The 12,431-nt window shown below is 38.4% G+C and overlaps 2 protein-coding genes across 5 annotated transcripts; both read right to left on the bottom strand.

Annotated features, from left to right (window-relative positions):
* Nucleotides 1-274: 274 nt before the first annotated feature.
* On the bottom strand, nt 275-6,869 carry cct8 (chaperonin containing TCP1, subunit 8 (theta)). 2 transcript variants are annotated; one of them, XM_007556253.2, is made up of 16 exons: nt 6,707-6,869; nt 5,379-5,469; nt 5,200-5,279; nt 4,939-5,088; nt 4,065-4,245; nt 3,910-3,971; nt 3,687-3,824; nt 2,860-3,038; nt 2,372-2,438; nt 2,208-2,295; nt 1,999-2,114; nt 1,845-1,916; nt 1,599-1,763; nt 1,391-1,510; nt 1,034-1,174; nt 275-551 (listed from the first exon to the last, which is right to left on the bottom strand). In XM_007556253.2, the coding sequence occupies exons 1-15, from the start codon at nt 6,764-6,766 to the stop codon at nt 1,067-1,069; spliced, it is 1,677 nt and encodes a 558-aa protein (XP_007556315.1). In that variant the 5' UTR covers nt 6,767-6,869; the 3' UTR covers nt 275-551; nt 1,034-1,066. The 2 variants fall into 2 exon arrangements, with proteins under 2 accessions (XP_007556315.1, XP_007556321.1); XM_007556259.2 differs by lacking the exon at nt 1,034-1,174 and having other exon boundaries at nt 6,707-6,867.
* Nucleotides 6,870-7,804: 935 nt separating this feature from the next.
* On the bottom strand, nt 7,805-12,021 carry pimreg (PICALM interacting mitotic regulator). Of its 3 annotated transcripts, XM_016673738.1 has the most exons (6): nt 11,867-12,021; nt 10,643-10,945; nt 10,269-10,567; nt 10,059-10,154; nt 9,505-9,543; nt 8,642-8,732 (listed from the first exon to the last, which is right to left on the bottom strand). In XM_016673738.1, exons 1-5 carry the CDS (start codon nt 11,975-11,977, stop codon nt 9,513-9,515), a joined length of 840 nt encoding a protein of 279 aa, XP_016529224.1. In that variant the 5' UTR covers nt 11,978-12,021; the 3' UTR covers nt 8,642-8,732; nt 9,505-9,512. The 3 variants fall into 3 exon arrangements, with proteins under 3 accessions (XP_007556306.1, XP_016529221.1, XP_016529224.1); XM_007556244.2 differs by lacking the exon at nt 9,505-9,543 and having other exon boundaries at nt 7,805-8,732; nt 10,643-10,961; nt 11,867-12,017; XM_016673735.1 differs by lacking the exon at nt 9,505-9,543 and having other exon boundaries at nt 7,805-8,732; nt 10,643-10,947; nt 11,867-12,017.
* Nucleotides 12,022-12,431: the final 410 nt, after the last annotated feature.

The raw sequence follows: 12,431 nt of genomic DNA, 5'->3' as shown, positions 1-12,431 counted from the left end.
AATAATCTTCTCTATAAAACCACTACCTTGTGTTAAAGCAGTCCAACAAATTAAAATATCTTTAACAAGTTCATTTAACAAATCTGAATTGATTTATTAGAGAACATTAATGAAAAAGCAGTTGTATATTTTATTCAGCAAATATACAACACAAATATGCACATTTTTTTCTATTCCAGTTTTGGAATGAAAAAAATCAAAAAGGTTAAAGGGTTGTTTTCTAAAAACATACCCTGCATCATATCAAAACCACAAAATGAGGAAAATCCAAGCCAGTAGTTGACAGCACAAGTGCCTTTTATTTGGGACCTAGGAACATAAAAAGCAAACAGAGCCATCTGTACTTTCTTCTTCCACATATGATGTTGATCCATGCAACCAGAGGTTCTCTACAAAATAAACCAAACAGTTGAGCTTTAAATAAACAAGTAGAAAAGGTTTATGAATGCAGCAGGAACTTAAGATGGGAAGCTTTAGGTTCAGTCATCATCATCAAAGTCCCTGTTGCCTTGGGGAGGTTTGGGTCCACCTGCTGGTTTGGCCATGATAATCTGGAAAAGAAAAAAATAATAATTTAATATATTTTCTAAATGTAAATAAGAGCATTGAGTTCAACACAGCTGCTGGAATACCTCAAGGAAAGTTGAGGAAAGTTAATTTTCTTGTAGGATTATGTCACAAGACAAGCTATAATGTGGCCACATGTTACTAAAAGGTCAGATTTAGCAATTTCTCATTCCAGTCCAAGTGCTAATATTTATACATCAAAAATCTCCAAGTCAACTGAGCATGTCAAAATTCTCCACTCTCATTATAATCCTGCGCCGTTTCCAGTCGTACATGCAGCATGCCGTCACACCATTCACTATTTTGTGCAGTTTCACACAGCTGCAAACCTAGTGTTGTTAGAGACACACTGGGAAAAGTTAAATCTCTTAAAAACGTTTTGGGGTGAAATTCAACATTAGTAGTGAGAGTCCAAACACTATGCCAGTGTTCTGTGAACGAGCAACTTTTCTGTTCGGAGACCTACTGACAGAGCGCTTTATGAGTACAAGTACGCCCTCTAATGGTGGGTTTCAAAATGATCAGGCTCCTCATCCCAACCGTCTTTGTCCCAGTGGCCTCTCTGCTTGGGAGTCTTGGGTCCCCCTGCAGCCTTAGCCATGATGATCTGGATCATATACATACATACTAAATCATCTATCTGGACTTTCGTCATTAGACTGCTGCTGCAGAAAGATAAGTTATTACCATGTCGACAGGAAGAAGATCCTTATGAAAGGAAAAACCTAATCAATCTGTCTTTTTAATTAAGCAACTATAGAAAGCAACTCCTTTCAATATCAGCTGGAGTAACTTTTATATTTTTCCATGTGTTTATACAGACCTGATCCACTCTCAGCACTGTTATGGCAGCGTTGGTGGCTAGTCTGATGCCCCAGTGTTTCACCAGGTAGGGGTCCAGAATGCCGGCCTCAAGCATGTCCTTCACAGCCGGACCTTCTCCCTACAGGGCAGTCACACCATCAGCTGCTTCAAATAGTAGGTTTTTAATTAAAATGAATTGAAATTATAGTTCATCTCCATCTCCTCACCTCGATGTCAAAACCGATGTTTTTGTTTCCCTCGTGATGAGCAGAATACAGCTTAGAGATGAGTTCGTTCCCCTTCACTCCGGAGTTCTCGGCCAACGCCCGCGGCAACGCCTCGAAGGCTTCAGCAAACTTTTTGATGGCGTACTGCTCCAGCCCAGGGCAGGACTACAGAGACAGGTTATATACGTAAGGTTGGGATGATGTGGACATCAAATGATAAAACAGCAGAACTCGACTCTCTGTTACCTCTCCAAATGAGGTGATCTGCTTGGCCAGCTCGATCTCTGTGGCTCCTGCTCCGGGTACCAGTCGTTTGTCCTGCAGAGGGAGAAGAAGAGGGGAACTGTAGCACCTGTCTCACGGCTGCTGAGCTGACAGTCTTATTCTACAAGTTACTTACCCTGACCAGAACCTTGAAGGTATTAACACCGTCATCCACAGCCCTCTCAATGTCGTCCATCAGATTGTCAGTGGAGCCTCTGATGACCACCGTCGAGATGGCGCCATCTTCTTTCTCTGTTAAAGAACGCAGCAAACAATAAGTCATGCATAAAAGTCCTAAAGGATAAATCTGGTCTGAATTTGTAAATTTAAGAAAAAGAGACTTGCCGTGTTTGAAGACCACCACCTGAGTGTCTCCCACCTCTGTGAGGTAGACGTTGTCGCAGTGACCCATCTCGTCCGGAGTCGGGGCCGTCTAAGAGTGGATGACGTTAAGGTTAGTTTGATTACAGTTCCCATATCTGAAGACAGTAAAACATGAGTAAACTCACCATTTTGGGCAGAGCTACAGCTCCCACGGTCTTGCATAACCTTCTGAGATCCCATTTGGAGTTCAGTCTGCAGGAAAGATTTAAAACAAAAACTTGAGAATAAAGCTATGGTAAAAAGGAAAGCATGTTTTTTTCAATTCAAGGATAATTCAAGGATGTGTTCATATATTGTGTGATGGCACTATGCATTATGGTAAACATATCTACTTTGTTTCAGTCTGTATACAGGACACTGTCCATGAATTTAGTGACTGGTTCAGCAATTTTCCAAACCAAAGTTCTGCTAATTTATTGGTTTTAACTCCAATGTTTTGTCTTTTTAGTGTCCTGCACTTTAACACTTACCAGAGAAAGTTAGTAACAGTCTTGAATGTTTTCCAATTGTAACCAACCTTCTCAGTATAAAATCCAGGATGTCCAATTGTTTTAAAATTGCTCCTTTTTTGCTTTCACTTTAAATCTTATCACCTGAGCCTCTGTGTTCCTACCTGACCACCATGAGCTTGTACTTGTTGGCGTAATGCAGAGCCATGTCAGCCACTTTGCCTCCAGTTACCACCACATTGGCTCCAGCCTCCTTGATGGCCTTCACCTGCGCCTCCATCATGTCCTCCTCCCCTTTGCTGAAGTTCATCAGCTCCTGCGCACTATTTATCAGCACTGTGCCCTGTGGAGCAAGCAGCGCTGCTTTTAGGAACCAACCAAGAAACTTCAGCAGAATTTAAGCCGTGACACATTAAAATGCTGCCGTCTATTTTAACAGAAATTCAAACATGGGACTCATAATAGATGGAAATGATTTGCTATAAAATGTTTTAATAACTCAAAGCTCTATGAGCAAACACAAAACACATGGACTGTTAATTTTGTCATATACGTAATGCAAGAGGATATAGTTTCCAAGAGCATTAATTATTAGAGTAGCAACAACGATTATATTAGTAATCGATGATTATTCAGATAAAAACTGACACTTCCTGTAGATTTTTCAGTTAACCAGTTAAGCTTTTCTATATAATATTAGAAATACATTAAAGGATGCAAATAAACAAATAAAACAACTTCTTTTTAAAATTGGAAAACAAATATAATGCAATTATATATTTTTTTTTCCATAATTTTAGCTTAATTAATGTTCTGAGTACATTTGTCTGTTAGCCAATGGGCTTTTTTGAGTCTGCATCTGGTTTGAGAATAAAACTGAATGGGCCATGACAAATTTAACGAGTCAAGGAAACATCAACATCACAAATACAGCAGAATGAAAGAATTATAACAAAAAAACCCAAACTTTTTTCTTTTAAAAGTCTGTTACCTTGGTCTCTGTCACCATGCAGTCAAAGGGACAGGAGAACACGGCGATCTTGGCGTCTTTAACAGATGTGATGTCTCCCTCTGCCTCCTTCTTAAAAACCATCCCATGCAGCACGGTGGATGCCGTCACTCCACAACCCTAAACACAAAACGGATTCAAATATTTATAAGAAAACAACCTCAAACGTAAACCCCCCCAATATTAAACAAAAACAGCCACTCACCAAAATTTTGCAAACTCTGACACTGTCAACATTGAAACTGCCAGACTCTGGGAAAATGGATACTGAAAAACAAACCAAACAAAAAACAGTCAGACACTGCTGTCAACCCGTTTTTACAGATGAGCTGATTGAGGTTGTCTAAGTTGCCAACTCACCACAGGCCTGTGCGATGAGGTTGGCGAGGAAGTCTTCGTTACCGTACTGTTTACTCATAACCGCTGTACGGATGACAGCCGTGGCCTCGGTAATGTCATGGAGGTTTTTGGCAGAGGAGCATATGCAGTCTGGAAGGATCTCCAGAGTCTTTTTACACGCTTTCTCATAACCATCAATGACCTGAGGTCAGAAGAAACATTATGGTGATGGAGTGGGGGAAAAGCTGCATATGCTTTATGCTGTTAAACACACAGCTATGGCTACATTCACTGGCATTATAGGCAACAATGTAAAAAAAAAAAAAAAAAAAAAAAAAAAAACTATATGTGACCAAACACTTTAATGTAGTCTCTAAAAATGGAATATGACTTGGCAGTAATATATCTATATGCAGGAGCAAATATAGTTCCATTAATTACTAGTTTCCAACTTGACTGTTTTCATTACAAATATCCGTCAAACTTTGTTGACATTCCGCTTATGTCCAAAAAACACAATTTCACAACAGTGTTGTTTCCACTAAATAAGAAATGCAATAAAGTCACACATGATCAGTCATTTAAAAACATCACTATCCTTTTTCCTGTCGTCTTCTTTGTCTTTTCTGCCAGCAGTAACATCAGGCTATTGATCACATGACTCACATGATGCAAAAAGTATCTCCATTGCATTTGTATAAAATACACACATTTCTATACAGCCGAAAAACCACCTCATCCTAGCTCAAAAACGTTTTATCAAAAAGCATGAGTTTTTTTAAATCGGCATGTTATCATTAAGCAAATTTATTTTCATAATTCCAATTTGGGCAAATATATGGTCAATAAAAACGCAGCTATCGACAACAATGTTCAGCAGCTGCCATGTGATCACCTCTGACACAGACAGGCCCATCCTCAGCAGCTCTTCAGCCAGCTCCAGCAGAGCTCCAGCGAACACCAGCACGAAGTTGGTGCCGTCACCTACTTCCTGCTCCTGCATGTGGGACGCCATCACTATCATTTTGGCGGCTGGGTGTTGCACCTTGAAAAAAAAGAAAGAAAAAAAAAAGTAAAAAAAGAGAAATAATTAACACATTAATTTTTCAGTTAATTTTGAGCAGATAGAACATGATGGTTATCAGAGAGTCTTCACCTCAAGTTCTCTGAGGATCGTTGCTGCGTCGTTGGTGACAAACAGCTTCTCCAGGTGGTTGATGACCATTTTATTCATACCTGGAACATTTGACAGTTTTTTTTATTATTTGCCTATCTGATTTTGGTACTAGATTTTTTATCTCTTCGAATATACTTTTGTCGGAGGAAAATGCTTACCATTGGGTCCATATGCAGTGCGTGTGGTCTGAGAAAGCTCCTTACAAGCTCTGATGTTACGAAAGACTGCCTCTTCAAGTCCTGAAAAGTGCTGTTTTGACAAAAGAAACGTTTTGGTAAGTTACAGTGTGCCTTCTACAAACAAAGGGAAATTTTCAGCTATATATCGATATAAAATTTGTGGTTACTTTTACTATGAATTTACGTTAGGACTTAAACAAATATTACAATTCCAACATACTTGAAATATCTGACTAGTGACGTTTTATTATCTGTACATTTAGAAAATAATAAAGTAAACTTTCAAAGCCGATTCCAGCAATTTGATAAAGAGCTGTTTTACTTATTTTTTGGCACCTTGTCACCAAAACAATTGTAAAACGTGGAAAATACAGATTTTTTAATTACAATTGTAGATCTGAGATACATCTGTTTTATTTCTGAATATTTAACAACTGTGTGTGACATAGCTTTGTTTGGATCTAAACCAGGTGCAATTTAAAACCTCAATTTAAGATGGTCAAAAACAGAAAAAGAAAAAAAAAACAATATTTTAGTGATTCTGTAACTTAAAATTCAACATAATCAATAAATTGCACAAAATGTTATGTTGTACTGCGTAAAATTTAAGATAAATGACAGCATCCACAAATAAATAAATGCAACATCGAAAACCACTTTTGCCAAAAAAAAAGTTTTATTTTTTTAATTAAAGGGACAATGAACAATGATTAAAATAAGATCTTTAAATATTTTTGCCAGAATTGGGAAATGAAAAATTCTAATTTCATTATTTTTTAAAATAGCAGGAAACCTGTTATAGTAACTTTTGTAAAAAATAAATATGAATTGATATATACAAGTCTGGTGAGATGCGCAGCAATTAGTGAAAAGTGGAACAACTTGTAAAGAAAGAGATAACTTTATTTTTAAACTGAAGGTGAGTTTTATGGCTCCTTGTGAAACGAGCCATAACAGGATGTATTAGACATTCACAGCATCACTCTCAGAGGCGACAGCTAGCTGAAGGCTAACTGGGTGTGCCTGCAGCTTCATAATCATTTATCATTGCAGCATCATTTAACCAACAGACGTAGATATTGACATGTACGCTGATAAAGAAATGTCAAAGGCGTTTAAGAAACTGAATTTTGTCTTCTATTACGGACGCGGGACCACCAGCTTCAAGCGGCCTGCCTCTTTCTAGAAAGCTCCCACATGACTGTGAATGAACATGCTAACTCATGGCTAGCTGTAGCTAGCATGCTAACTTCCATGTTGCCCTCTTTAAAGTACTCCAAGAAATCTACATGCCGATTTATTCTGACCTTTGCGCCATCCTTTAACATCTGGGCAAAGCCAGGGGGCTTGGGAACGTGGAGAGCCATTCTTCGACGTTATGCAGCCCCGGTATCCTGGAGAAGCTATCCGCGGCGTGTGTTCAGCTTTGGGTACAAAGCCGGAGAGACGGAGGAGGTGCAATCTGAACCCAACGGGAACCAACAAGGGACAAACCGAGCAGTTATTTTTTTCAGATGATGTGACCAGAATACACCACATGAGGGAAGTATAATCTTAAGAAAAATGCTCAGCTTTTCACCACCGATGGTGCCTTTCCTCATAGAATACATTTTACCGTGTGGCAAAGTAGTGCTGTAATATTTTCTACAATCTTTAATTCAATTCAGTTTCAAAAATATTTGTATGTATCCCAAACGGAAATTAAATGTAATTGTACCTCATAACCAGTATCTTCAAATAGGTGTTAATAGTGATACTGTGGAGAGGAAGGATCTCTGGTAGCAGTCAGTCAAGCAACAAATCTGAAGAGGCCTCTGACTGAAGACTGTTCTAAGGCAGTCTCATGACATGCTAATAGCTCAGTATCTGACAGTACTGTAATGAAAGAAACTCAGAAACAGGGCTTTAGACAGGGTTAATCTTTCAGAAAAACAGAATGGTTTATATCAAAAACATGCATGTGTTCAAACCTACATGCAACTGAAAATGTCCTTCCAGACTTATTCTGACTGAAAAGACATTTTACATCTAATCTGACTGATGTGGAACTATTCTAAAAGGAATGGGGAGAAATTTCAGTTTTAGGATGTACAGAGCTGATACATTCTTGAAAAACGTGCTGCTGTGATTACGATAAACTGTGGTTTTATGAAGGTATCAACTCAGGATTTCTAGAAAGCATTTGCATTAGCAGTGTGACAAAATAAATGACTGCCAAATTGAAAGCCTTTCATTGTCGAACAAAAACAAGCCCTTTTTTTCTAACCCAAAATGTTTGAATCTATTAATTTGGAAAGCAATAAAACAAATTAACTCAAAATAATTTACAAGAACAGTTTTAGGTTACCCAACATGTCGTTTCAAACAAATGCATTTATACACATATATATAAAAGGAGACTTATGTTGACTTGCAGTTTTTATTGTATAATTCCTTTTCACAGTTAGGCAGATTCTCCCTTCTTCCCCATTAATTCAGAAAAAGGAAGCACAGCGAAGAAAAAAAAGTGTTTTGCTTCATTTGAGGCCGTCACTACGCTAATAACTCACTGGATTTTTCTTCATAACATCATCATCACTGCCATCATCTGGTAACGAGCCTTTAGCTCTTCCCCCCCATCACATTATCTGATGATTTATGTGTACTGTATTGGAGCATGAATCATTCACAGACCACTGCAAGCAACAACCTCTGCTAGAAAGTGCCCATTTAAATATTACCTAGGCTATATATGTATAAAAAAAAAGGTCCCATTACACATACATAAAAAAGGAAAAATATAAAAATTTGGTTTATTAAAAGGAATATAAAAAGAGTATAAAAACATTAAGATTTCTACATACACATATGGTAAAGACAAACTACCTGTACACTCTCAGAACACTTAGTGTTAGTTTTACAGCTACAATCTGAGTATAGTGCAGCATTTCTTTATACTAGTTAGGATATGTAACTAAAATATATTGTTTCAACACCACAATCCCTTTGGTAGTTATGAGGATCTTCACCCTACAGAGCTAACCTGAGACATGTAAACAAGACTCACAAATAATGCTAAACATACAAGGAGACAAAAATCAAGCAGCTATGGGAAGGTTTCTCAGTACATGTAACAGTGACATCACAATAACACCTTTAAAGGCCTTTAAAGGCTACTGAAGGCTCTGTGTGCTTCAGTTTGGTTTCCGGATAGAGTTCACAGCTGTGTTGGCCCATCCTCCCAGTGTGTTGGAGAGGTTTGATGCGCGGCGCGTGAGGTTGGACCGACTGAGTTTGCCACTAGCGTCCAACTTTCTCATCATCGCCCCTCCAGGACATTTGCTTGAACCAGGCCTGTATGGAACACAAAAACAGGATGTACAGTATTTAGTATTACAGAATTTAGTCAGATATCAAGTCTGAAATATGCCAGAAGTTTATTTCAAACTGTAAAAAAAACGATCTTGTCAAGACAAAACTTGCTAAATGACATTTTGAAAAATGTAATTTAGGGGGCATGGATGAACATGGGAAAAACATCAAAAATGTTCACCCTGTTTGGATTGGCGAAAATCTACTATAAAAACATATTACACTGAATGAAGATGATTATTCCACCCTGGAAAAGGGTGAAAACAAAATGAATATGACGATCATGGTTATGATGAATTTATATAAACCATGTGGGACTGGACAGTCAAAAATAAGTTTCAAAAACAATATCCTGCCATTAAAAAATTGTTTAAAATTAACATTGTTACGGTTAAAAAAAAAAAAAAAAAAAAAGAAATCATAAATTATTTGTGCATGCAACAATATCTGTGACACTAGAGATGCCAGATTTTTAATATCACAGCTTTCCATCAGTAGTTTTAATACATCATCAAGTCCCTTCAAGCTCTCTTGAAACCTGTAAGAATAATTGTGCAACGTGACCAAAGAAAAACATTCCTTGCTTGAACAGTGAGTTATTCATTAAATGACAAACTGTTAGAATGTTAGATTTTCAAGGCTTAGTTTGTGAAGCCAGACAGAGAGGCATGAGGGGGCGTCTTCATGCATTTTCATGCTGAAATTAGTAACGGTGCTCAGGTTTGGTTAAACGTCTTTCCAGGAGTTAAGTTACCTTGGGTCCTACTCCACAATCAGGGGATGCCTGAGCTCCCTGTAGAGAAATAAACTTCTAATTATGCAATTTTTTTTTTTTTTTTTACAGCAAGGATCACCCATAGAGACATGCATCCTGAACAGATATCACACAATCTCACTGTTCATGTGTCTCCGCCTTTAACAATGTCTGATTGTTTACGGTTCTGGCGCTGCTTTTGGATTTTGAATGTCAACACAGGAAGTGATGCAAAAAAGACACCCACATTTTTGTCATTTCATCTGGCTCCAATTTCTCACGCCCACCACCCCCACTTATCCGAATACCAGAAACAGAGGCACAGTTTCAAACTGAGGCGGGAAGAATGTTGAGAGGGCGGGTGAAGGAGACGAAGCCTGGAGACCCACAATCTGCACTGGATTCTGGACCCGCCTCAACAAGCCTTTGACACTTCTCAGATACAAGAAGGTACTCTCTTTATCAAATGCTCTTTATTATATCATAAAAAAAACTACTAAACAAGAGAAACAAAACTAAATAAAAACACCCATTTAGGAAAAACACAACTTTACCTGTCCTCTCTTTGAATTATGTCATCAAAAGCCTTGGACAGATGTTTGAGCCTTCTGATTCCACTGGAAACAGACTCCAAATCTTTGTCAAATTTTCTAAAAAAAAAACAAACAAAAAAACAAAAAAAGCAACAAAAGTACACCAAAAAAGGGTTTAAAATCAGGACTAAGTAATAAAGCATTCAAAAAGAAGTCAACTATGTAACTCACATTCTCTGCTTCTCTGTGTTTGGGGAAGAAAAGGGACTTCGCAGAGCAGCCATTCGGACCAGCTGCCTCCTGCCTCTCCCCGTTTTCACCCCACGTACAGATGCTTCAGGGGTCTTTCGTTCTCTAGACCCCGGCGTGCGGCCGGGTTTGGCAGCAGATCTAGGGGTGCGTCTGGGTGTTGCAGCTCGACGAGGAGTACGCCGTGGAGTGCAAGATGATGCACCTGCAATTTCTGGGTCTCGACCCGGGGTGGCCACCAAGCACTCCTCACGTGAAAACTCTCTGGTCCTTTGAAACCTCTGAGGCAATCAAACAAAGCCACTTAACTTCATGCATAACATACACAGAAGGCAAGTCATGATGCAAACACTCACCTGACACATTTGGTTGATGGAGTTCCTGGCACTGCGGGAGAGCTTGCGGGCCGTGCTGGGTTTGGGTTGCTCCTTCTGGATTTCTGTGGTTGACGGTTCCGGGAGAGAGTTTGCCTGAACTGACCGGAGTGGCAGCCGCTTCCGCAAAGACATCCGCAGGGAGCCGAGGGAGGTTGAAGAGGGCATCTTACGGAAACGATCAGAAACTTCTGGGGAGCTCTCTGCCCCATCCGATTCATCCAGGACTGTGTGCGCCCGCCAGACTCCAACCACAGCTCTTCCAAACCCATCCATGATGTGTGACTCTGTACTGACAAGACTGAAATAAAATGAAAACAGCAAAATATGTTAGCCAAATCTAAACATTTTTTTTTTAAGTAAGAGACTTAAGTATAACTTGGATAAACAAGGCACAACTATACATAGTCATGAGCAGGTATAACAATACTGAACAAAAAAATAATTTCACAATATTTACACAAAGAAAATGTAAAAACATCAATAGTTCTTATTGAGGTAGAGAAAATCCAAGTAGCAGCAGTGGTTAAACAATTCAGATACGTTTTTCACACCAAGAGTATTTTCCAGAAACCCAAATTAGTGGGAGAGGGAAAACAGGCGAGGGGAATTGCTCCATTACTTTGAATGCAGCACTAACAAGTAAACAAAAAGTAAAACAAACAAAAAGTAGAACACGTTTAAGACCATTTAATTGACAATTTTTTATATTTTTTTAAAGGAATTTTCAGAGAGAAACTGTCAAGAAGTGTGAAAAATATTCAGAAGGTGAAAAATGACCCGTAACAACCTTCACAATCAAGCAACGATAATCATGTTAACGGAGCCTCACTTTCTTTTGTTGTTTCAGACAATGTGTCTGAAACAGTGTGTGTGTGTGTGTGTGTTGCCGTGCAGACTGCCCTGCCCTGTTTTAACTCCAGTCGACAGTAACTGCTTTACAAACACCCCCAGAACAAATAACTGAGATTCAACGCTCTTCTTTACGTTAAAAGTTACAAACTTTTCACATTCCTTAGCAACCGCGCCTCAAGCTTAAAAATAACACAGATGTATTAACATTGAAAGGTTTGTTCGTGGTCTTCATTTTATAAAGGAACCCCGTTTTCCTTTATAAAATAATAATAACTCGACATGCTACGACTAGAGGCAGCTTTTAAAAGTTAGAAAGAGGGGAAAAGTATTTTCACAGCGTCAATAACTCACCCCAAACAGATACTTGTGATAATCGTCGGTCCTCTGCTGCAGCTGCTCCCTTTCTCCCCCTTTTTTCCTTACAATTTGAATTTGGCGGTGGACCACAGCGTATAACCACATCACCACGCTCTTCACGCTGCACGATGACGTAGCACGTTGCGTTGGTCACGTTTTTTTTAAAGAGATGGAAAGAATATTTATGTGCCAATCTGTTTTGTAAGATTTTAGTACTTTTATTCTGACTCACCCTTTCTATTTTATTGTGTTTTGCTATCCTTTTTGTAATTATTTTATGGTTTTATTGTTTTATGGTCTGCTTTCCTTGCACTTATCTTTTTTTATGGATGTTTAAATCAACATAGTTTTCATATTTCTTTGTAATTTTGTAATGATAGTGCAAGATATTATTGGGAACTGGTTCTGCCATTCTTGGTTTTATCTTTAATTATTACAGTTTTAGTAATTTAGCATTAGTTTGAAAACTAATATATTTTAGGTGGAAGTAAGATTCAAAACAGAAGAAATATTTTTTGCAAACATTCTTGGGAAATTTCTTGAATACTAAGATTGATAT

Source organism: Poecilia formosa, unplaced genomic scaffold (genome assembly GCF_000485575.1).
Source record: "Poecilia formosa unplaced genomic scaffold, Poecilia_formosa-5.1.2 Scaffold3, whole genome shotgun sequence".
NCBI classification, from domain to species: Eukaryota; Metazoa; Chordata; class Actinopteri; order Cyprinodontiformes; family Poeciliidae; genus Poecilia; species Poecilia formosa.
This window is presented reverse-complemented; position numbering and strand designations above follow the sequence as displayed.